Here is a 23,798-nt window from a genome sequence, read left to right on the forward strand (position 1 = left end):
TGGGGGCAGGTCAATGGTACATCACCATCCCCACTGCCTGGGCCATTGCCCCACCCACTGCATGGGAGGAGGTCCATCATAGGGGTGATGTGCTGGCCTCTCACACCAGGTGACACAAACCCTAGTGACACCACTGTTGCTTGTCTTTTGTCTGGCTTTTTAGTCGCTTAGGCTGCTCGACTAATGCTGGTTTGAGGCTACAGCTGCTGACTTGTGTTCATATTTGCTTCCACTTGTGTTCATATTTGCTTCCATCAGTCAATGAACAGACATTCCACTAATACCATACAGGTCTCCAATGCCCTATATTCATCAAGGAAATGGCATATTAAAATGCTGTCCTGGAACATCCCACTGCGTTGGGAAGTGAGGAGCACAAATCACTGTCTGAAACGGGTAATTAGAAGAAAAACAAAACAGCTGCAAGAAACACAACAAGAATGGCGGCTGCTTTTCATGCTTCAGTATGTTGTTTGTTTCAAAACTCTGTTACTGATGGGTTTGTTCGGAAGTGGTAATCGTCTCCCACAAAGCTATTTGAACATCATGTCAATGCCATTTTCTGTCTAATTGTGTCCTTTCTCATAAGCTACCTGGCATAATTAGTGACATTATGGTATACTGGAACGCAAACTAGATGTAGTCAATTGTGACAAAACAGCTAGCATTCAAGCAGGGCTTTCAAACAGGGACATTTTCTTCCCTTGGGAGAGTGTGGAAAACCAGGAGGAGGAGGAACACCAGACATGCCAAGTGATGCTGTACCCACCTGGTTTTCTTGTCCATGAAAAAGCTTGGCTTCACAGATTTGACAGGCAGTGACAACATAGAGATGGAAGGCAGAGGACCAGAGAGAGATCCTGGCCAAGTAGGCTGAGTGCACTGTAAGGTGGGATGGTGGATTTCACTTTGCCACTTTTTTTTGGCAAAAGAGGAAGATTCACAAGTGAGGTGTATGTGTAGAGCCTGAGGACCAATCTACATAACAGAGACAATGGGGATGTAGACTGTAGTGCTTCAGGTGACTGTGTGGTGATGTATTTGAATATTGCCGACATAAAAAAGAACTTCCCTGTATGTAGTAAACTAGAATATTGCAAAGACAATCCTAGTCTCTGGGCTAGTGTACAACTAACAGGGAGTTTTATGTGGGGGAGTCTGAAAATTAGGACAACCCACCTGCTGTCTAGTGTATCATTCTACCACCTCATTCTACTTAGGGTATGAAATAATTCTGAACCTCTGACATGGTGTAAAAAAAAGGAGCTCAAGTATAAAGGAACAAACTTTCATCTTCAGTCTCAAAGTATTTTTTGACACATTTGTCTACTGTATACAATGATCATTGAAAGATGGTCAATGTACAGTGCTTTGTAAGGCATAAATGAGATCGTACAAGATTATAGTATTCTGAAATTGGTTTTGGGACTCATTAATTGCTAACCATTTCACCAGTCTTTTTTTCCAGCCCACGCTGAAAAAATGTTGAAAAGATCAGCACTGGAATCAAATGTGCTGGAAATGATCAAAGAACGTATTATTCAATTGATAGACAACAGCAGGTACAAACGCCCTTAATGGGGAAAACTCTGGTTTAATTTTCCTGCAGATGATCAGAAAGGATGTGTTTACTTAATGACCACTATTTGTACTGCACTTAGACTTCAATGATATGCTGCTTTAATACAAGATCCTTTGAGATCAAAGAGAATATAGAATTATACATATACGTACACAGATATATACATATTTTATTCTTCCTTGGGCATGCTTTTGATCATAGGTTACACGAACATCTGTTGCAATTGATTTTCTCTGTATGCTGGATGTTTTGTGTTCATTTTTTCCCCTTTCTCCACTAAACTGAGTAAAGCTTCAGGCATACAGAAGCCAATACCCCCAGTTCAGCATTCTTCAAGCAAGCAATATTAAATGTACCACCTGGGAATAATCAATCCCCCGATGGGAGAGGAAAAACCTCCTGGAATGAACACAAATATTGCATTAGCATAGACAAAAGAAGAATTCACACAGAATCCATTAAAGCAGCCTCATGTTATTAATCTTGTTTGACATTTCTTATATATTTTTATATATGTATTGATTGCAGTCCTGTGAAACACAGTAGGTAGAATGTGGCAAGATGCTCTGTATAGTTTTAAGAACAATTCTGCCAATGGTAGAGGGAGATTTTGAAAATACTGTACAATGGACAATATTTCACCTATTCTAAGAAATGAACTAAACAGAGCAATTGCTACATTTTTTAATCATATACAGCTGTTCACGTCTGACTGTACTCTGCAACTGGAATGGGGGTCTGTTCCCTACTTTCTCTTAAAAGTATCTGTGAATTAGATATATACCACAAATACGTAGAAATCAGGCTTATTATTAGCCATTTGTCCTACCTCCTGCAGCAAGTAGGAATTGATGTTAGACATGGAAGCTGCCAAATCAGGCAGAGCAGCTATTATCAAATTTGGTCCTTTGTTCTTTTAGGCCACAAATAAGTAATATGAGCAGGTGGGATAGTTAAAAAAAAATTGTGGGCTCATGCCTTTGTGGACTTATTTGCAAGGCTAACATAACAGTAGTAAATCTCTTTAACCCATTTTTACCCAGCCCACAAGTGTACACATTTGGTCCCTGTTATGTTTATGCAACGTTGGGCAGTAATGGCTTAAACAAAGGCAAATGATACCAGAAAGAGCACCAACATTCAAAGAGGTCAACAATACATCCTTTCCGATCACCTCTGATCAATGCTTGTTTGAGTTTCCCTATTAAGTGTCCAAAGGCCAACATCTGCTGATGCTCAGAGATGGTGAATGCAGTGAAGAAGGCTGTTATGGGAGAGCAAAGTGAATGTCACAATCACATAAGTGCATGCAAGACAATACCAACAGTTTGTAGCACAATAACTATTTTTGCCATTTATCCATTTCTGTTAGCAATGTAATTGATTTTTTTCTCTCCTTTGGAACAGTATTTCTTTTTTCTGCTAATGTCAATTTATCTCATATCTGACTTTGCATCAAAAGGGGCAAATTCAATGTCATGGATTCAAATGATGCACATTAGTGTACATTTGCAGTCAGGCAAATCTCATAGCAGAGTAGAAATATTGTAGGTTACTGTGTTGGTCCATTGCAAAATCATCTAAAACCCAAAGTATGACAATACCTTTAATAAGAGACCATTCAAAATGAAAGACTTTAATTCAGTGTGTTGCTAATGCTGATTTTATTACGCTATGCAAGTCTGCAGCAGCAACAACATGGTGCCATAGCATTTAAGGCCATATCAAGATGGACTTAGAGCACTGCTTACATTTATGGTATGGTTAGTTTTGATTATATTTAACGTTCTGCCTAACAAAACAGCCCTAAGCCTGTTTATGAGCTGGAAAAAACTAAGTTGATTTACAAATTGAGAGACCTGACCATGCATTTATAAGAAGTTATGCAGCTGTTAAATTATTAGGGAATTGCTTTCCAGCTGGATGTCAGGTGCTGCAAATCTTCTACCTCTAGTTAAAATATGTATGGTGGTCCTGAATAACATACAATTTGGGCATGATCTAGCCAAAGTTTAACACTTTTTATTCACATTAAATTAATGTTTGTGTTTAGTTCTCTAGCAGAAATCAATAGATTTTAAAAATGTTGTAAGATTGGATGAATTGTGTGTGCTGTGTTTAAAGTGTGTACAAAACAGACAGGAGAAAATCAGTCCTAGTGCACAAGCAGAGATTCCATCTTTCTCTCCTTCATCTCTGATGTATCTCTGACAGCACACTAAAGTGTTATAGGGAATAGTAGGGTTGCGTATACTTCACATATCCCAGTCCAAACCGTATCACTTGTGCAATGCAAGTTACTTGTGCTCTAGAGTTCTAGTAACTTGCATCACACACAGAGAGATGGTGGATGAGGAGGACTGAGGAGTGAACAACACAGACCTCCTGTTCTCTATAATGCTCTGGTGCCTGTACTGAACAGAGAACACAGCTCTACTGAGTGCTGTGTGGGTTAGTCTGCCTATGGGTACAATGTTATGAAGGATAATTTCCAAAGAACAGCATTTCCTGCATCACTAGGCAAAGGGGAAACTTTTAAAGTAGTGGGCTTTTTATATTTAGCAGGGGAAGAGCAAATGTCCCTGTTCAACAGAGTACAACATCCCTCCCAGTAGCTGCTGGGAGTGGTTGCTGGTATCTCTCTTCTGTCTCTTTGTGAACTATGAACCCCCTTTGGGACAGAGAACTATCTTCTCATTCCTTTTGTAATGTAAAATGCTATATATTGAGAATTCTTTTGGGTGAAAAGCTCTACATAAATATTCTAATAATAATAACATAACAATAAAAGATTTATTTTCATAGTAATTATGCCATCATTCAGTAACAAAGTGCACTGTTCAGGATTTTGAGTTATTTAACTATCTGTGGGACTCCATTTAGATATTAAAGTGAGATAAAATGTCATATTTATTAACAAAAATCAATGTTTTGACCCCCATCTGCTGATTTCATATGGGTGTGGAAACGTGGATGATTTCCAATTAGGAAGGTCTTCTCTCTCTCTCTCTCTCTCTCTCTCTCTCTCTCGTAAGGAGAAACTCTGCATGCACAGACCTGGCATCTCCACTGAAGTAAATGACGAATGCATGCAGTGATGCTCCATATACATGATGGAGCATGCGCATGGGGATCTGAACTGATGCACGGATTGATAATCCATTGCCTGTACAGATACTTGCATACAGGTGAGTCGATGTGATTCAGTGCAGCTTCCGAAACCATGCTGGAGGGTCCCTCCTGACCTCCTGGATGCAACCAGAAGCGCCTTCCGGTCATGTTCAGGGGGCTTTCTGAGGCCCGGGAAGGCTGTGTGAGGCCTTTCTGGGTCTCAGAATGTCTCCCAGAGGTGACAGAAAGGCACTTTTGGTTTCTGGAAAGTGGAAGGTGTTCTGAGGTCTAGAGAGGCCACAAAGCTGAGAACACCTCCAGATATCACCAGAAGTCACTTCTGGTTGTGCCCAGAAGGTCTCTGATGGTCCACCTGTGGATTTCATTGTCTGCGGGTTTTGGTATCCGGAGGGTGAGGTGGAGTCTGGGAACAGATCCCCCATGGATACAGAGGTATCCTCCATGGATACTAACCTGTAATTTCAAGAGTCTTCAGACTGCACACCATTTCAATAGCCCTGGTTATTTATGTCGCTTGAAAAGTTTTGGGATAAGATGCTATTTTAAAAGCCACTAAACATTGACTGAGGCACACTGTGCAATCTGTAAGCAATGTGTTTGCATTATCAGAATTAATGATGGTATATAAGAATATGAGGTTATCCAGAGTTAATGTCTACCTGAGATTATGCAAGGCTACTTACTGAAACAATAAGCTTTTTGATCAAGGATTGTATTTTGGATTCTTAACTCATTAATGCAGAGGTCTGATGAAGATATATGGATATAGCATTCAGAGAAAACTAGTTGCTTCTTGGAAAAGAATAGGAGTGAAAAGATGCAAGTATATAACATGGTTACTAAATATACAAAGAAACTAACAAGACCTATATGACCAAAAGTTTCTTTAGATGAAATTAAATATGTACTTAAAAAGGAACTTAACGTTTTTCGAACAAACATGTATTGAAGTGGAGAGGTTATGGAAAGAAATAATGAATGAATACCAAGAATAGATAGAAGATCTGAAGTACTCAAAGACATGTAAAATAAACAAGAAAACAAATTAAAACAGTATGTGATAGGGAGAAGTGGTAGCACAGTGAATATGCAAAAGAGAGAAATAGAACCGCTGCTAAGTAGAACAGCATCTCCAGCGGAATGAAGTTATATCTGGAAATAGACAATATCCAAAAACAAATGTCATTTATGACAGGTATTTCAGAGGCTTATCAGGCCTGATATTACCTATTTCTGCTGATTCATGTGGGAACAAAATAATACAGCCAAACATGGCCTCAAACAAATAATTAAAGACTTTGTCAGCCTTGGCTGGAAGGTTAAAGAATTTGGTGTAAAGGTTGTATTTTCATCAATACTTTCAGCAGAGGATCATGGCATGCAGAGGGAACACAGAACACTGGAAGTGAATGATTGGTTACACAGATGGTGTAGGATGGTGTTGATGAGAAGGGTCTGGTTTCCTTGACCATGGTCTCTGCTTTTGGGATGAATATCTTCTGGTGAGAGATGGCTGACACGATGCTGAAGGCTGGAAAAGGGAATGTGGGGGATGTAGAGCCACTGGGATGGCAGTGATGGGAAATGCCAATGCGAGGGACAAAATGAAAAGGAAGGGAGGATTCTAAGTGTGGCTTCAGGTGCTTCTGCACCAATGTGCGAAGTACGGGGAACAAACAACATCAATTAAAACTTGCTACAGCGGTGGTTCCTAGTCTTCTAGGTGCCGTGACCCACCTCATCCACTGTGGTGGGTTGTAATGTGGGAATTACTCACTGGAAGGACAGAGAGGCTCTTCTGGGTTGAGCCAGGCCAACAACCCACTCTACCAGTCTCTGTGGGCCTCAGAATAGCCTGCAGAAGCCTTGGAAAGCAACTTCTGGTTTTTGGAAGCAAACTGACTTTCAAAAAACTGGAAGTGGCTTTCTGAGGCTTCTGTGGGCCGTTCTGAGGCCTGCAGAGGCCAGCGGAGTGAGTCGCTGGCCCGGCACATACCAGAAGATCCTCCCCACTCTGCCAATAAGTAATTTGACTTCTAGAATGACTCTAATTTGGAGCCAAACCGGACCAAGGATGAGTGGGAGGGCCCAGGCCATGACTCACCATACATGGGCTCATGACCCACCAGTGGATTGTGACCCATAGTTTTGGAAACTCTGTGCTACAGGAAGGTGTAGGCAATACTAAAACCTGGTAGGCATTACTAGTAGGTATTACTGAAACCTGGTGGCAGGAGATGATTGAGTGGAATGTTGGTAATCAAGGGTTACAACTCAGAATGAGCTTAGGTTAGCAAGGACAGACACTGAAGGACAGACCAAACAGGATGTGTGTGTGGGTGTAGCACTATATATTAAGGAAATATACATCATTTACATCAGGTTAGAGAGAGAGGCTGGATGAGAGCATTTAGGTAAAAATAAAAGGGGAAGGAAGCAATGGTGAGATAACTGTGGGAGTATCACAGACCACTAAACCAGAAGGAAGACCTAGGCGATGCCTTTCTATAGCAAGCGGCCAAATTTTCAAAGAAGAGAGATATGGTAATAATGGGAGACTTCACCTACCCTATCTGTTGGGAAACACACTTAGTCAAGAGTGAACAGCTGAAAAAATTCTTGATGTGCCTCACTAACAATTTTACATTCCAGAAAGTAGGAGTGGCAACTCCTGGGGACCAGCTATCTGATCTCATGGGGAGGAACTGGTTAATGAGGTGAAGATGGCAGCAACCTTAGGAGTAAGTTACCACGTCTTCCTGGAATTCATGATATGGAGATGGATGAAAACTGAGTGGAGTTGGACATATACCCAAGACTTTAGGAAAGCAGACTTTGGAAAAATGAAAGCAATACAAGGCAAAATTCCATTGGCAGAAACACTCAAGGGGTGGATGGACTAGAGACCCTCAGTATGGATTGGAGTTTTGTTAAAGGGAAGTAATAAAGGTGCAAGTTCAAAGAATCCCAATCAGCAAAAAGGGGGGAAGTTACCTAAAGAAAGAAGAGTGGCTCCACAAGGAGTTTACTGAGGGGCTGGCACGCATGTGAATGAGTGATGCTCAATTCTTACTTTGCCTCTGTCTTCTTTGCAAATGAGACTGCACATAACCGAGTGAGAAACAAACAGAGGAGGGAATGAGGAAGCCACAGCTTAAGATGGGCATGGATGTGGTTCAAGATCAATTAGCTTCCCTAAATGAATTTAACTCTGTAGGGCTGGATGGACAGATTGTCATGTGGAAGATGGAGTGGATTTGTTTTCAGTTGCTTCAAAGGGCAAGACCAGGACAAATGGGTTTAAATGATAAGAAAGATTTCAATTAAACATTAGGAAGAACTTCCTGATGGCATGAAATGTTTGGCAGAGGAACAGTTTGCCTCAGAAGATGATAGATTCTCTCCACTCTTTCAGAAGAGGCTGGGTAGCCATCTATTCATGATGTTCTAGCTAAGGACAGCCTGCATTGGCAGGGGGTTGGACTTGATGATCTTGAAGGTCACCTCTGACTTTATGATTCTAGTTAAGGAAGTCAGTATATTTGTAGAAAATGTATTTACGATATGATGGCTATAGAGTCACTAAGTAAGAAGAATTAATAGAACACAATTTTACATGGTTAAGTTCCTGAGCTTTAAGATTAAGCAATTCATCTTAAAAGGCAGCATGAGAAATTCAACTGAACAAGAAAAATGTTACTTTACGAGTGGTTCATCAATGGTCACCGAGGGAAGTGATGGATTCTCCCTCATCGAATGTCTTCAGAGGCTCCACAGGCATCCTTTGGAGATGCTCTAGAGAGAATTTGCTGCTTCAAGCAGAGGCCTTGAAGCCCCCTTGATGATTCTATAATAATGCAACTGTTGAAGGAGATCAAACCAAAGACAATTGGGCTTATACTGATTTGCACCTTGAAAAAGTATGGAAGGAAAAAGAACCAATTGATGAGTTAAAGAGGAAGGATATTAAATATTAGTGAGAATTCTCTTTTAAATTACTGGTATATCCTAAAATACATACAAGAAAAACCACTGTCATTTACATTTTAGAGGAAGGAAAGAACCAATAATAGAATGTGAGTTGATTAGGATAAAAGAACAATCAAAATGAAATTTGGATTCATACAGGGCTGTTGGAGACTAACTTTAAAGAGTGAGAAAATGAAGAATTAGGATAGAAAAAGAAGAAAGAAGGTGTTAAAAGACTTACAGTGCCATTCCAGGCATGCCTACTCAGAAGTACGGCCCCCCTCCACTGAGTTCAGTGGGATTTATTCCCAGATAAATGTGCATAGGATTATAGACTTATTACAGCCCAATCCTGGGCTTGGCGCCACAGCTTCGTGCTGCCACGTACTATCGCAAATGTGCCGTAAGGCAGGTTTGTGAGCCTCACCGCTGGGCTACCGCCTGTGTTAGCCCAGCGCCGGTCAATGCTGGGCTAGCGCCAGCCTCCGCAACTTGGTGGTCTCACGGACCTCTAAGCCATGGCACGGTAAGCGGGGGTGGGGGCGGAGAGGGGGTGGGGAGGAGGCATTCTGGGGAGGGGGAAGGCCAGCTGGGGGCTGAGAGAGGGCAGGAGGTTTGTCAGGGGGAGGGAGCAGGGAGGGAGGGAGGTGGGTCCATGGAGCTCTGCTCCACCGGATCCAAGGCATTCGTGTGGGGCTCAGTGCCCTATATGAATGCCTTTACCGCCAACCTTGTGGTCAGCGGTAAAGTGAGTAGCCCCATTGCAGGGCTGCTTCCCTTACCTGGAGAAGGGGACGAAAGTGGCGGTAGCCCAAGGTGCGCAGGATCTGGCGGCAGCCATTCTCGCTGCCGCCGAAGCTGGGCACCCCGGGCAGCTCAGGATTGGGCTGCCCGCTGGCTAGAAAATCAAGCATGGGAAAACTCAAAAATATATCAACTAATATTAAGGGCAAATGGTCCAATCAAAAGAAAGAAGATTTTCAAGATTAAGCAAGGAGCAGGCTTATGTTGTCATGCCACAGAAATCTCACATACATGAAAAACTTGAACACTTCTTGTCCATGAAGACTATATTATACTGTCTGAATTCCTTAGGAAAACTAATACTGATGTTAGTCAAACAGTGATCTTGGACTCTAGTGAGGATACATTTGTAGTTTGAGCTTCATGCTTGTCAAAGAAGAGCAATAAATACATGGATGCAATCAAACAGGGAATGAAAACTTTCGAACAGACACCAAAAACGTATCAAAAATTGATAAAAGGTCAAGTGCTAGGCTTAAAGTGGAATGTAAAATAGAAAACAATCTGCGATAAATGGAGGCCAATTTGAAAAAAGGATATACATTTAAAAGTTGATAAAAAGTTGTTGCATAAGTTCAATAACAGGTGGAAGAATAAACAAATTTATTTTGCTGTTTTGCTTTCATATGTTTAAAAGGAAACAGATTTGTGTAAAGAAGTTGTAATTTTTTATTACGAACTTTACTCATGTACAAATGTAATAATCTGCAGAGACATTCATTCTTTTTTTTAAAAATAAGGATTTCTATAATAAAAAAATAAAAATGAGGATTTCTATACATCAAAAAGCTGTACCTGGCTAACCTGATAGATAGCATTAACAGAGGTGCTTAAGAGGTTAAGGGTGCAATCCTGAGGTGGACTTGGGCCATAAATCACATTTGCGGGGGCAGGGCCTGAGGCAACTGAATGGCTGTGTTTCTCTGAGCTCTTGAAAGCTCTTGGGAAAGCATGCTATTTCCTCCCAAAAAACTGTGGGTCTGAGGAGTTCTGAGGATCTGTGATCAGGAGAGATTCGATCCTACAGATGGTGTACGGTTTCGGAGAAGAAGGGTCCAGCCAGGGGCTGTTTTTCTCCAAGGGAACCCAGCCATCAATGTCCGAGTTGGTGAGGATTCATCTTGAAACTAAGCTGAAAGCCCCAGGCAGGGAAAGATGTTGGAAGAACTAAGTGAGTGTCTGGCATTGATTGATTAATTGACTGCCTGATTAAGCTTTTGCCCGAGGGAAGAAGAAGGAGGGGCAGGTTTTCCCCCTCTAGGAAGAGGAAAGAGGGGGGAGGCTTTCTCCGTTCACTTGTTTGCTTGTGTGAGAAGACGCTTTAGAGGAGACCTGCCAAGCTTGTTATGGAAATATGAGAGCATAACTTTAACTTTACAAATTTAAAACTCGTTGGATTACAAATTAATTGTTTTGGAATATAAACTCTGCTTTGGAACGCTCAGTTAATGGCTTAAATTTACCTCAAAAACAAAAGAAAGTCTTCCTTCAATTGTAAAAATTAAATGTGGATAGGTCATAATATTACATTAGAACAATGGGAATAGATTTGGGAATATAATATAAAATTTATTAGAGCAACAAATTTTAAAGAAAATGTATATAAAATGTTTTATAGATGGTACATGACACCAGTAAAACTGGTAAAAATGAATCAGAACATATCAAAAAATTGTTGGAAGTGTAAATGTGTAGAAGGGACGTTTTATCATATGCGGTGGATGTGTAAAAAAAAATGCAAGTATATTGGTAAATGGCAAGAAATCCAATACAAGAGATCGTTGGATTTACGATATTGTTGAAACCACAGTTAATTTTGCTTAATATTAACTTAGATATTATAGATAAAGAAAATGATGTGTATTTAGTTACTATGATATTAACTGCTGCAAGGATTTTATATGTTAGATACTGGAAAGATTAAAATTCCAATGACAAATGAATTAATAGAGAAAATAATGAATGTGGTGGAAATGGATAGGCTTACAGAGATTTTGGATCAATAGCGCAAACCAACACAGATAGAACAATGGAGACCATTTTATGCTTGGTTGAAAATGAAGTTGTAGATGTGTAAGATAGGGCATTTAGATGAATATATTGTATACATGATATGATAGATAAATGATATTAAGAGGTTAAACTAGAAGAGGAACAAGATTAGAAGATATGTATTGATTAGATATATTGATATATGATTGTTTGCACCCTCCAACGGTGTGTTTCTGTGTTTTTTTGTGTGCTGTGTATTGAGTTTGTGTTAATGTGTTTGTTTATATTTGTTGTTTGTTTTTATTTTGGAAACTAATTTTTTTTTTTAAAAAAGCACATTTACACTGACTTGGGAGTCAGGGAGGCTGGCGCGAGGTGTTGCATCGACCTCCATACACCGGATCCTGCCCCGGGGGTAAGTTTGTGTTGGCCGATCTTGGCCAATGCAAGGGTCGGGGGGGGGGCATGGGAAGGGCAGGGAGGTGGCAGGAGGGAGGCGTTTTGAGGCGGGGGGAGGGTGGGTGGTGGGCGTTCCTGGGGGCAAGCGGAGAACAGGAGGCAGGGCCAGGATCCAGAAGTTATGCCGAATCCTGATCCCATTCCTGGGTGGCATGGAGCAGACCCCAGCTGCTTTTTTCTGCTCAGATCTGTGCCACCTCGCCAGGTGGCGGAGATCCAAGTAGACCCATTGGGGCCACTGCAGTGTGACATGGGGTAAGAGTAACGTTTTCCCCTTGCTTCGGGCTGCAGTGCTTTTGGTCCCAAACTTGCGCTGGATGCAGTGCAGGCCCACTGGCCTGCCTGCTTCAGTGCAAGTTAGGATTGGGCTGTAAGAAATTCAGATTAAAGTGCTTCAGGGCCAGATGGTTTGTCGTTTGAATTTTATAAAGCTTTTTCCTTTATGATTGCTGAAAATCTAATTGCTAGAGCCCTGGAGAGAGGCAAAAATTATAATTCATAAAATAGATAAAATCCCATATGTACTTCCTTCTAACAGATCAGTTTTCTGAACTGCGGCGATATATTAATCACTTCAATTCAAGAAAAAAGGATAAACTATTCATAATTCTAGATGATCAATTAGCATTTGTTAAAGATTCATAACAGAAAGAATATGATGAATGTAACTGACCATGTCAATTAGAAAAATTTAAAACTATTATTTTATGGTTGTGGGAAAAGCATTTGATTGTGTTAGACAGGAGTACCTATTTCAGGTATTTGATGCTGTCAGTTTTGGATGATGGTACCCAGCTGTGCAAAAACACACAGGAAAAAAATCTATAAATTCCCATTAGTAGGAGTCATTATTAATTAAACCTCAACCTCAGTTTGTCTGTTGCCATGTGAGAGAAATAAAAACATTTCCTTTCAACCTGACTTTGTTTAAATTTAGAATTATTTGGAACAACTGTAAGGAATAATCCTCATGTTAAGGAATTGGATAGTTGTGTACTCAGATTATATATGTATGCTGTAGATCAGGGGTGTCAAAAATAAGGCCCAGGGGCCGGATGCGGCCCATGGAAGCTTTCTATCCGGCCCTCAGGCTCCCAGCTGCTGAGCAGAGCTGAGGTGTTACTGCTGAAAGGGCAGACAACATGAAAATTGGTCTCTCCCATATCTTGAAATATACTAAACATTTGTGTATTTTCTCTTCTGTTATTTGCAGCTAATGAGTTCCTAAGTGAGAAAAAGTGCTTATTTTTGGTTATGACCTGCTTAATGACATCATTTCCTGTCTAATGACATCACTTCCGGCCTTTAGCAGGCATCGTTAATGCTATTCAGCCCTCGGTATGAAACGAGTTTGACACCCCTGCTGTAGACAGACCAGTTATAAGTATATATCTAGAGATGTTTCTCTGAATGGATTTATTAAAATAATATGAAATATTATATATGAATTAATGAAAAGGTAGCAGGATATAAGGTAAAGTGTTTTATCTTACATAGCAGGAACAAGGTGTCACTGAACAAACAGCAGTTCAAATTAAAAACTTACCTGATATGTATTCTTTTTATTTACAGAAATTAAGAATTTGAATAATATAACGTATGAAACAGAAATGAATAAAATGAAATTTGAGCTTCATAATTGGTTCTAATTTGCCTTTACAGAACATACCAATAATTAAAAGATGGTCAATGAATAGTAAAGAATTTTATTTGCAAAAAAGGCTAGACAGTAGCGTAGGGCAATATGTAAGAAGAGACAAGGGGATTTCAGTCCCTGACACGTAAATTATTTGAAGTGATTACTGAATTGGTATAATCACTTAATTTTTTTTTTTTTACTCTCCATTATTGTGGAGCCATCAAATAAAAAGTTACTTTTGATCTGAAAGAGTACTTCTGAAGGCAATATTTAGCATCTGGGATAAAGGGATGTCCTGTGCTCAGGCAAGTTCTATATAGCTTTCACTATCTCTGCCACAGAATTCAATAAGATTGAATTCAATATTGAATTCAATTCAAGAAGCATAGGCATCCCCCAGTATCTACAGGGGATATGTTCCTGCTCCCCCTTTGATACTGGAAACTGTGGATAAGAGGGAGTCCTATCTCCGCAGGCCCCCCCCCCGCCTCATTATATTTGTTTATATTAATTACAGTCACATGAAATGTGACTTGCCTTTAACAGACAAGCAGGCAGGCATGCTAGAAAGGAGAGTGAATGTTAACAGGAAGTAGGAAGTAAACATTCACTCTCATAGCCGGCATGGTTATTTTTCTGTTAAAACAAGAGACGTACAGTACTTGCAAGAGGATACGTGCCTGCTTGTTTCGTTAAAATAAGACATATTTTGCATGACTGTAATGAATATGGGAGGCAAGGGAGGCACTGCAAATAAGGCTGTATACTCAATTTTTTTTCGACTATGGCAATTTTGGAATAAATTCTTGCACTGGAATGGATTGTGAATGGAAAAATTAAATGATATGATCTATGCCTGAAAATTATAGGCAGAACACTGCTTCCACTATTTGAGTTTTTTTTTTCTATTAGACATTTTCTACAAGGAAAGTTTAGATAATTTGTCACAATAATAAGGGAGAGAACTCAGTTTTAGAAAATAGTGCTGTAAATCCAGAAACTTCTCTCTCTCTTCTCATCATACTAAATGTTATTACTGTTAGGCAAAGCAAAGGGTCCAGGTTACATTTTTATATGGGGGGGGGGGGAAACCAAGATCACATTTATATTTTGAAATATATATGAAGATAAAAAGTGTATCATTAAGCTTAGCACTGAGGGGAAACTGTTATCATGGTAACACTATGGCATTTAGTGAAAAGTACAATATGAAACTATAACAAAAGCATATTGTTCTATGTGCTGGTGGCAGATTAGTTTATTCTACATATGTGAAAAAAGTAAAGGGTCATCATTGAAAGAATGGCTAATTAAAAGAAGGGGATCAAGTCAGGCGTGGTGTCCTAGGTTCGGCACGGGCCAAGGGCCTATGCCCGGGACTTTTCAGACTGGGGCGTTGCGACTCCCCAGCCTGTGGGTCCTGGCCTCTGCCCGCTTAAGTGGTGGAGGCAGCAAAGAGGCAGGGAGGAGGCAGAGGCACGATCCCCAGGATCGCACCGCTTAGGGAGCTACAGGGGCTTAGGTGCACTTACCCGAGCCTCCTGCAGCCTCCCGGGGGGTGCGAGGAGCCCTGTGTGACCTTCTGCAGGGGTCCCCACAGCTTCAGAAGTGAAAGTGGAGCGATCCTGCTTCCCCCCTGCCCTTGCAAGAACTTAGAGCGGTTTTCAAACTCCCAGAGAGTTTGAAAACCGCTGGCCTATACCCATCAGAGGGTTCACTTTGCTATATCAACCCCTGAACTCTCAATGCCCAATGTGCCATCAGGGAGTGAGAGATGGTTGTCATGGGCATGGCCAGCCCAAGGCCTTCGAACACCTAAGGCAGCATGCCAAATGCTGCTGCCTCTTACCTGATGATGTGCCAGCCTTTGCTCCTGCCATTCGCCAATGTTCTGGATCAGCACTCTCATTCCTTCCACATTTTCTCCTCTCCCCCCTTTTTCCCAATCCAGAGAGTGGAAGAAGGAGGAGTGGGGGGGGGGCAATTAGGCATACAGAGATGGGTGCCCCACCCCCCACCAATCAGCTACTTGAGGTGACTGCTTTAGATGACCTCATGGATGCAGAGGCATAGCTAGGTCATTGGACACCCAGGGCCCATAAATTTTTGTCACCCCATATGACTTAATTAATTAATTTTCAAATAAAAATAAATAAATTAATTAAATTAAATAAATTTTTTATTTTTTTTAAAATTATATTGTTTAGTTAATTCACTTTTTATACCATCCTTCCTCTAAGCAGCTCAGGGTGGTTTTGGTCACTAGGGTGTCACCCCCCCGGATGTCTCATTGGCCTGTTTTGAGTTAAAGCAGTGGTTCTCAAACTTTTAACACAGGGACCCACTTTTTAGAATGACAATCTGTCCAGGAACCACTGGAAGTGATGTCATGGCTGGAAGTGACATCAACAAGCAAAATAAAATAATTATAAATAATTAAAGAAAAACAGATAAATAAAGAAAAACAGATAAATAATCCACTGTTCCACCAAGTGAATTTTCTCTGTAGCCTGCCTGCAATAACACCCCCCCCCACACACACACAGAGATAAAGCAGTGAGATTTTCAGCCCTCCCCAGTGCCAATCTTACCAGCTCAAGCCTCTGTTTTATTCTTGGGGGGGGGGGGTTGCTGCCTTCAATAACGCCCCCCACAAATAAATCAGTGAGATTTTCAGCCCTCCCCAGTGCCCACCTTTAGCAGCTCAAGGCTCTGGTTTATTCTTTGGGGGGGGTTGCTGCCTTCTGGAGCATTTGTTGAGCTCCACTTTCATTAGATGGGGACCATGCAGCTAGCCTTGCATTCCTCTTTGCCTGACTTGACCAGGAGCCAAAGCACATTTGCTTACTCATGAGTAAATGGGACCCTGTGACTTACTTTTGCTTTCCATAGTGCTCAATACATTTGCCTGCTTGGAGGGAGGGACTTCCTTCTTGGGTGTTTTTTTGAGGCTGCTTTCATTGGATAGGAACCATTCTGGTGTCACTGGATTCCTCTCAGCCGGCTCTTTCCAATGAACTATGGCATGTTCGCCTACTTGCGAGTAAACGCGCAATATGGTTCAGTTTCATTTTCCATAGGGATCAATGCATTTTATGGTTACCGGTTTTTTGGCCATAAGTTTTGATGGAAAGGAGATATTTCAATCCGATTTTTTGCATTGCATTCCGCTGGAAATTCCACATCCAACAGTATATGGCATGATGGGGTTACTCCTAACCTTCGCGATGTTAGTGATGTTGGGGCATTTGTGGTGTTGCACCCCCCCAAGGATGGTACCCAGGGCGGACCGCCCCCACCCCCCGCTATGCCCCCCACTGCATGGATGGGCCCACCTTGGCAATGGGTGGTCCAGAGCATGGCTTTGCCCAAGGGTCTCCATCAACCTGGTGCCAGTTCTGTATCTAGTTAGCATGTGTAAAGATTACAATCCATATAGGCATTGCAGAAATTAATTTATTTTAATAAAAAAGAGGTGTAAATGGTTTAAATATTACTGGAATTTTAGTCAAAGTGAAATGTATTCTCTTACGTATTAAGATGTAAACATATTAAGTGATGTATTCTAATTTACACTCAAAAACAAAACTTTTAGATAAGCAGAATTGCATTAAGTACTGTGGATTAAGGACATGCAAAACGATAACGTGGGGTGGGATATAATGAAGGCTTTCCTAGTACAATTCTAATAGTCTGAAAAGCAATTTATTCCTTTTATGTATTTGTTTGTATATTTAAAAACTCCGGAATAAATTCAACATTTATTCCTCTAACAATGTTTTTTTTTTATTGTTATGTTGCTTTATGCATAAGGACCCAAACATTAGCAAATGTTGTTGTTGGAAAAATACGCGCTACCAGAATATGATCGGGATTCCATAATTGTCTGGTGGTCACAGAATCTGTATTTGCCACTGGATGCAGTGCCATGAGGTACGTACAGCTCATGTTGCTCTGACCATAAATATTCATGAAGTGCAAATGCACAGGAAAAAAAATACAGAAAATTTCTCCAATTACTGCAAAGCATGTTTCAGATAGAAAACAGAAATAGATGTTGGAAAAATAGATTTCTCAGAGGCTGAACAACAAGCAAAGCTGGCCTAAATCTGCTCTTTATTACTTACTACCAATGCTGGAAATACTGGGCATACCTGAAAAGAAAAGAGAGAATGATGGTTAGCTTTGCATATATAGTTAAGGCACCAAATCAGTATGCCTGACATTCTTACACTGATATTGTCATGATGCTCTTTATGAGCCACGAATAAGATCTAGTCAAGGCATTTTACAGTCCCACTGTGTTCACTGGAGAGCTAAGCCCATTTGCTCACTTCCAAAGGAGGGACTGAGTTATGGTTTTAAGTTCAAGGGGATCTTCTGTATCTAAGGATGAAGTGGACCATTCAACAGAAAAACTGGTCTTGGTTCTGAAGTTCCTAGTGTTCTGTGCAGTCTTTAAAATAACTATACCAATCTTAAAAAAAATAACCACATAACTGGATGAAATCTTTGTACTGCCTTCAAACAAAAATCATATCTCATGCTTTTTTAGGAACTATAACAAGAATTAAAATTGGCGCATTATGCTTTTAAAAGCTGTTGAAAACCATTATGTATTCTAATTAGATTAACTATATACATATGTCCTTATCAGTTTTTAACCTGACAAATGTTTTGTGTAAAGTTATGTTAGGAGATTAAAGAGAGAGAGAGAGAGAGAGAGAGAGAGAGAGAGAGAGAGAGATCATGTTAGATTACTCATATTTGTCATTCCTGTCATTCATTTTCCCATTCTCAAGCTGAATTAAGAGTTGTTCATGTGATTTTTTTTTGGATTTTGGACAGTATATAGCAGTTTCTATATATAAAGAGCCAGGTTGGTGTAGTGATTTAGGAGTTATACCTGGAACAGCCAGATTCAACACCCCACTCATGAACTGTTTGAAAATTGTTACCTTACTCAGAAGTAAGCCCACTGTGTTCAATTAGACTGTAATCCTATCTTACTCACCAGAAACAAACATCTCCAGTCATGAAGCTTCCTGGGTGGTCTTGGGCAAGTCACTTTCTCCCAGCCTCACCTACCTCACAGGGTTGTTGTGAGGACAAAAGGAGGGGAGGAACTATGTATACCACCCTGAGCTCCTTGGAGGAAGGGTGGTATAAAAATGTGAAAAATAAATAACTGCTTGCTCAACTCAGTATATCTTATAAATATCACATGCTGCCTTTAGAAAGAATTTTATTTTACAAAAGAAAAAAGTATCAAGTGAGGGTAAGGAGTATTTGTGTCTCTGATTTCTTTGTGCTTCCAGGCAATCGCATAAATGGGGAACAGCAGCCAGTGATCACATGCAGTACAGAATTTATCAAAATGACCTCATTCTCAATGAGGCTCAGGTGCTACGTAGGAGGCTCTCACAGAGGTTAATGGGTGCCAGAACCTGTGGGTGTGTGAGAACATTAATTATGTCCAAAGTGTGAGAAATTGCTAGAAACTATAAACAGAGCATTTATCCTTCTCATCAACCTTCATTATTTGTTAAGACCGCTGTTTGGCTTTCTTATTTCATCATTCAGTAACAGCAACCAAATTATTTCCCTCCACCGAATTCATTTCTCAGAGTATATACTAAGGGTTGTGTCCCACCTTAAGTCATGACCAATAACATCTAATGGTGGAAGTTGACCGATTCATTGCCTTTGGATTAGTCCCACTTTTTATATTCACTTTTGAATTGTTTCTTCTATGTGCCCTCACCATGCAGACAAGGGCAGTGGTATTCAAACTGGGGCGTCGCGATGCCCCAGCCTGACGGTCCTGGTGCCTTTCCCCTTCAGGGGCGGGGGCAGCCAGGAGGCAGGGAGGAGGCAGCGGCGTGATCCCCAGGATCGCGCCACTCAGGGGGGCTGCACGGGCTTGGTGCACTTGCCCTGTCGAAGGACGCGCAGGGCTCCCCGCACCCCCGGCTGCAGGGGCTTGGCGCACTTGCCCTGCCGAAGGTCACACAGGGCTCCCCGCACCCCCGGGCAAGTGCACCAAGCCCCTGCAGCCCCCCTGAGCGGTGCAATCCTGGGGATCGCGCCGCTGCCGCCCCCCGCCCCCTCAAAGACTTACTGCGGGATTCAAACTCCCTGCGAATCTGAAAACCGCAGGGCAAGGGGATGAAGTGGAATATAGCTTTAAAAAATACCACCTAATGTGTTTCTGTGTATAGCACCAGCACAATGTGGTTTTGAAAATAAAAGCACAGTTGGCAAAAAAAAAGATGTGATAATTCCACTTTGCGCCTTCATCACATGTGCCTTCACCACATTAAATGTTATTTTAACTAGAGAAAGATCTTCACAGTGATTTATTAATTTCTGAATAGTTTATCAGGTGGCTAACTATTGTAAATATTATGTCACGTAATTGTTTATATTGCTATTTTATTAAAACTCCTACTTTACTGATTATCAATGTCAAAACAATAAATTACACCAAGCAATGGAAGTAACAATTAGACTGAAATGCTGTTGCAGAAAAAAGATCAAATTAATCGTTTCTTAGATGCAAATGTTGTCACTTAACTGGCAATTGGTTTGTGTGAAGTACAATTGAGTTGAAAACATAATTTAACATGTTGCTCAAGTCTTTAAGCACGGATTAAAACACGTTACAGGACCTAGTCCCAACGTTTCACTTTCAAGTGTGGAAAAATTAGCTGTGGAAAACAATTAAGTCTGTTGCTTTGTTGCCTGACACGGCTATACACATGTGTACCTCATGCTGAGTGCATGCCAGGAGACTGTGACCCACCCTCATGCTGTTAAACAATGATCAAACAAGATCATTCAGAGCACAATCCTCACTTATGCTAGAAACAGGCAGGCCAGTGTGCCTGTGCTGTATCCAGCGCAAGTTTCAGGCAGCCAGAGGCTTGGTCAAGGGCAAGGGGAAACTTTCTCCCTACTCCAGCGAGAGCCACTGCAGTCCCTGTGGGGCTACTCACATCTGCACCAGCTCCGGAGGTGTTGCAAATTCAAGCAGCCCGGAATTGCCCTGGGCTGAATGGGAATGGGATCAGGATCCGGCATAACTGCTGGGTCCTGGCCCTGCCTTCCATTCCCCACTCGCCCTGGGAACACATGCTGCCTGCCCTCCCCCACCCCAAAACACCTCCCTCCCACCTCCTGCCCACCCTCCCCACACCCCTGCATCAGCTGAGCTTGGCCAATGCAACTCAACTTCTCCTTGGGGCCCATGGTGGCATGGGGAGGCCAGCGCAAATCCATGCACCATCCTATCTCCCCTGTGGGTGGCGCAAAAGTGCTTTACATCAGTTTTACGACACACCTGGGCCAGCACAAGGGACTTGTGTCAGCCCAAGTGCAAGTTTGGATTGGGCCATCTTCATAAAAGATGGGCTTTCAACCATTGCTTTCCTCACCAATGTCATTAGAAATTCAATCACAAGCCATATGCTAATTGGGGTACACACCTCCTGAGTAATCAAGAAGTCCTATCACACCCTTCTCAGTGCCCTGTACCATAGGAAATGACTGTATCCACTGGGAATGGGCCACCAAAACACAAAAGAATGGTCTGAGATGTGTTCCTCCCACAATAGCCCCCATGTTTTCCTATGAAGAATTTTTCTACAAAAAGCTGGGTCACAAAACAAATATTACAAATGTAACCTGAAATCATGGTTTGAATTAATTATGGTTTTATTAACCATGATTTGAGCCACCAGCAATTGACAAACCATTGTTTCCTCAATGATAGAACAAATGATAGTTTGTCTGGTTTCCTTCTCTACTCCCACCTTCTCCAGAAAATCCGATATATTGTTCTCAATGTTCAGTGGTGTCTAACTTCTGAGAAAACATTGTCAGCTACAATTTGACCTTTGGGAGGCAGCAAAAATTGGCTGGGGAAGTTGAATGCTAACCTCTTTGGAGATTTCCTACTGCTTCTGGTACTGCTAAAAACAAACACCATCCATTCTTGCATCAGTTTGCTTCTGTGTCCAACATTTCATAGGCACGCTGCAAGAAATCCGAGTTCAAGATAAACCATTTATCCCTTCTACCTTGAAGAATTGCATATCCTTTTGCTGATCCACCTGATCCCTTCCACAGAAGGGTAGGTATGAGCTCACTTAAAACATTGCTGCTTAACCCCTCCCCTGCCATAGATTCCACTGGTTTCCAGAACAGCACCTTGTAGTAAAACTAGGGGCTGAATCCTATTCAACTTTCCAGTGCTGATGCAGCCGCAATGCAGACCTGAGGTAAGGGAACAAACATTTCTTTACCTTGAAGAGGCCTCCATGACTGCCCCTCCACCACAAGATGCAGCACAAATCCCATTGGCACAGCTGCATCAGCACTGGAAAGTTGGATAGAACTGGGCCCTAGGATACTGGCATCTTTATTTCTACTATGAACCTGATCCGCAGACAGCTGCTGGGGGCAACCCTCTCCTCATCTAAAAGCTTTTTTAAAGCAACCTTTCCCTGCATTGTATACCAACCAATTGGTATGCCCAGCATTTACTGACACCCCCCCCCCCAAATTCGCTATAATATAATTGCCTTGCACCACAGTCCGAACCAACTTTCCAGCACTGACACAAGGGCCATGCAACTCCAAGGTAAGGGAACAAACATTGCCCTGCCTTGAGGAAGCCTCCATGACTGCTCCCAAACTGCCAGATGCAGAACATGCCCCACTATGTTCTGGAAAGCTATGCCAGTTCTGGAAAGTTGGTTAGGATTGTGCCCTTAAACTCAAAAGAGAGTTCCAACTATTTCCTCACCCAGATATCCTTACTAATGAGGGCTTAGCCAGCCTTCATTGTTAGGTGAGGCATCCAAAATTTAAGATGGCGGTCATGACCAGCCATGAATGAGCTGCTATGAGACGACAGTCTCTGACAGCAGATTAAAGCCCTGCACTCCATCTCCCCACTTTTCCTGACAGTATTGCACTGCCCCTTATGCAGCTTTTTCTCTTGCTCGCTAACTTTTAAAAGCACAGACCAGCTGCAAAAAAGAAAAGAAGTGTGGGGTACTCATTCTGAGGGGCAACTGAGAGGAGCAGCAGAGGAGGACGTAGCAAGGAAATCATATTTTCCTGTGTGGCTGAGAAGCCTTTTTGAGGCTGTGAATCTTCTCCACGAGGCAAGGGGAGAAAAATCCTGTGAATTTCAAAATGTATCTTGAACACAGCTTTAGAGTATTATTTCTGTGATCCAAAGTGTCCGTTTTTCTCAAAGTTAATGCTCTTACAGAATGTTTTTCCCTTCTTTTTGAAGGTTCACTTTTTCTCCCCTGCCTGGTAGGAATTTTATCATAATTTCATGCCCCCCACACTTCATGGTTTGTTACTTGGTCTATTACTTTCGCATTAAACTTGATAAGGTCCTGCTTCCTGTGATATTCATTTTGGAGGTTTGATTCCTCACAGCTGCTGCTTTGAAGTGCAAGATAACATTTGGAACATGCCACATGGCTGGTTTTTTTCTCCCCCTCCTTTTCATTGCGCTGCAGCACGTAGCCCCGTTTCTTCAAAATAACTTTTCAGTGAATGGTTATTTCCAAAGCCAGCTTTTCACTTTTATACGGGGCACAACTCCAGACATTTTATAAAAAGCAACAAATAACTTCTACCTCAAAATGGTTTGATGGCTTATTCTCAGCTTTCTTTTTCCTCTGAGGGATTTACCAGCTTCAGTCACAGAAGACATAAGTCAAATTAACAAGGATCCAGGTTAATGTATAACTTGCAGGCACGCATGGCAGAACGGTTCTGTGAATTTTTTTGCTTTTTACACCGTTTTTTCTTTTTGCCCCATAACCTTTCCCCGTCTGTACGTGCTGCTCTCATTGCTATTAGTTGGAGGAACATAGGAAATGATCCAGCCAAAAGCCAAGCACTGAGAAGTCCCATTGAGTTAAATGAGAATGTTAAGTACCTGATTAAAATTCTCCTGTTGAAATTGATGGGAATTCAAATCCTTTAGCTTTGGCTGGATTATGCCTAATATTCTTTGAAGAACTAACGGTAGTTGTCTGTTAATATTAAGAAGGATGATCTGCGCATGGGAACAAGACGAATGGGAACAGGACTACAGAACAAAACTGTTCTGCCAGTGTTAACTGCCTTATGATAGTCATAAATCACATTCCGGCAGAGCCTGAAGTTGCAAACTGACAAAACTTCAACAAG

The 23,798-nt window shown here is 41.5% G+C and overlaps 1 protein-coding gene across 1 annotated transcript in view; it reads right to left on the reverse strand.

Annotated features, from left to right (window-relative positions):
- NTNG1 (netrin G1) overlaps positions 1 to 23,798 on the reverse strand; it is a 280,181-nt gene that overhangs the window by 76,335 nt on the left and 180,048 nt on the right. Inside the window, exon 4 of the mRNA XM_066625538.1 lies at positions 17,705 to 17,731. Coding sequence (XP_066481635.1) covers positions 17,705 to 17,731 — 27 coding nt within the window. The remainder of the gene's footprint in view (positions 1 to 17,704; positions 17,732 to 23,798) is intronic.

The sequence above is a fragment of the Tiliqua scincoides genome, chromosome 4, assembly GCF_035046505.1.
Source record: "Tiliqua scincoides isolate rTilSci1 chromosome 4, rTilSci1.hap2, whole genome shotgun sequence".
In the NCBI taxonomy this organism is placed as follows: Eukaryota; Metazoa; Chordata; class Lepidosauria; order Squamata; family Scincidae; genus Tiliqua; species Tiliqua scincoides.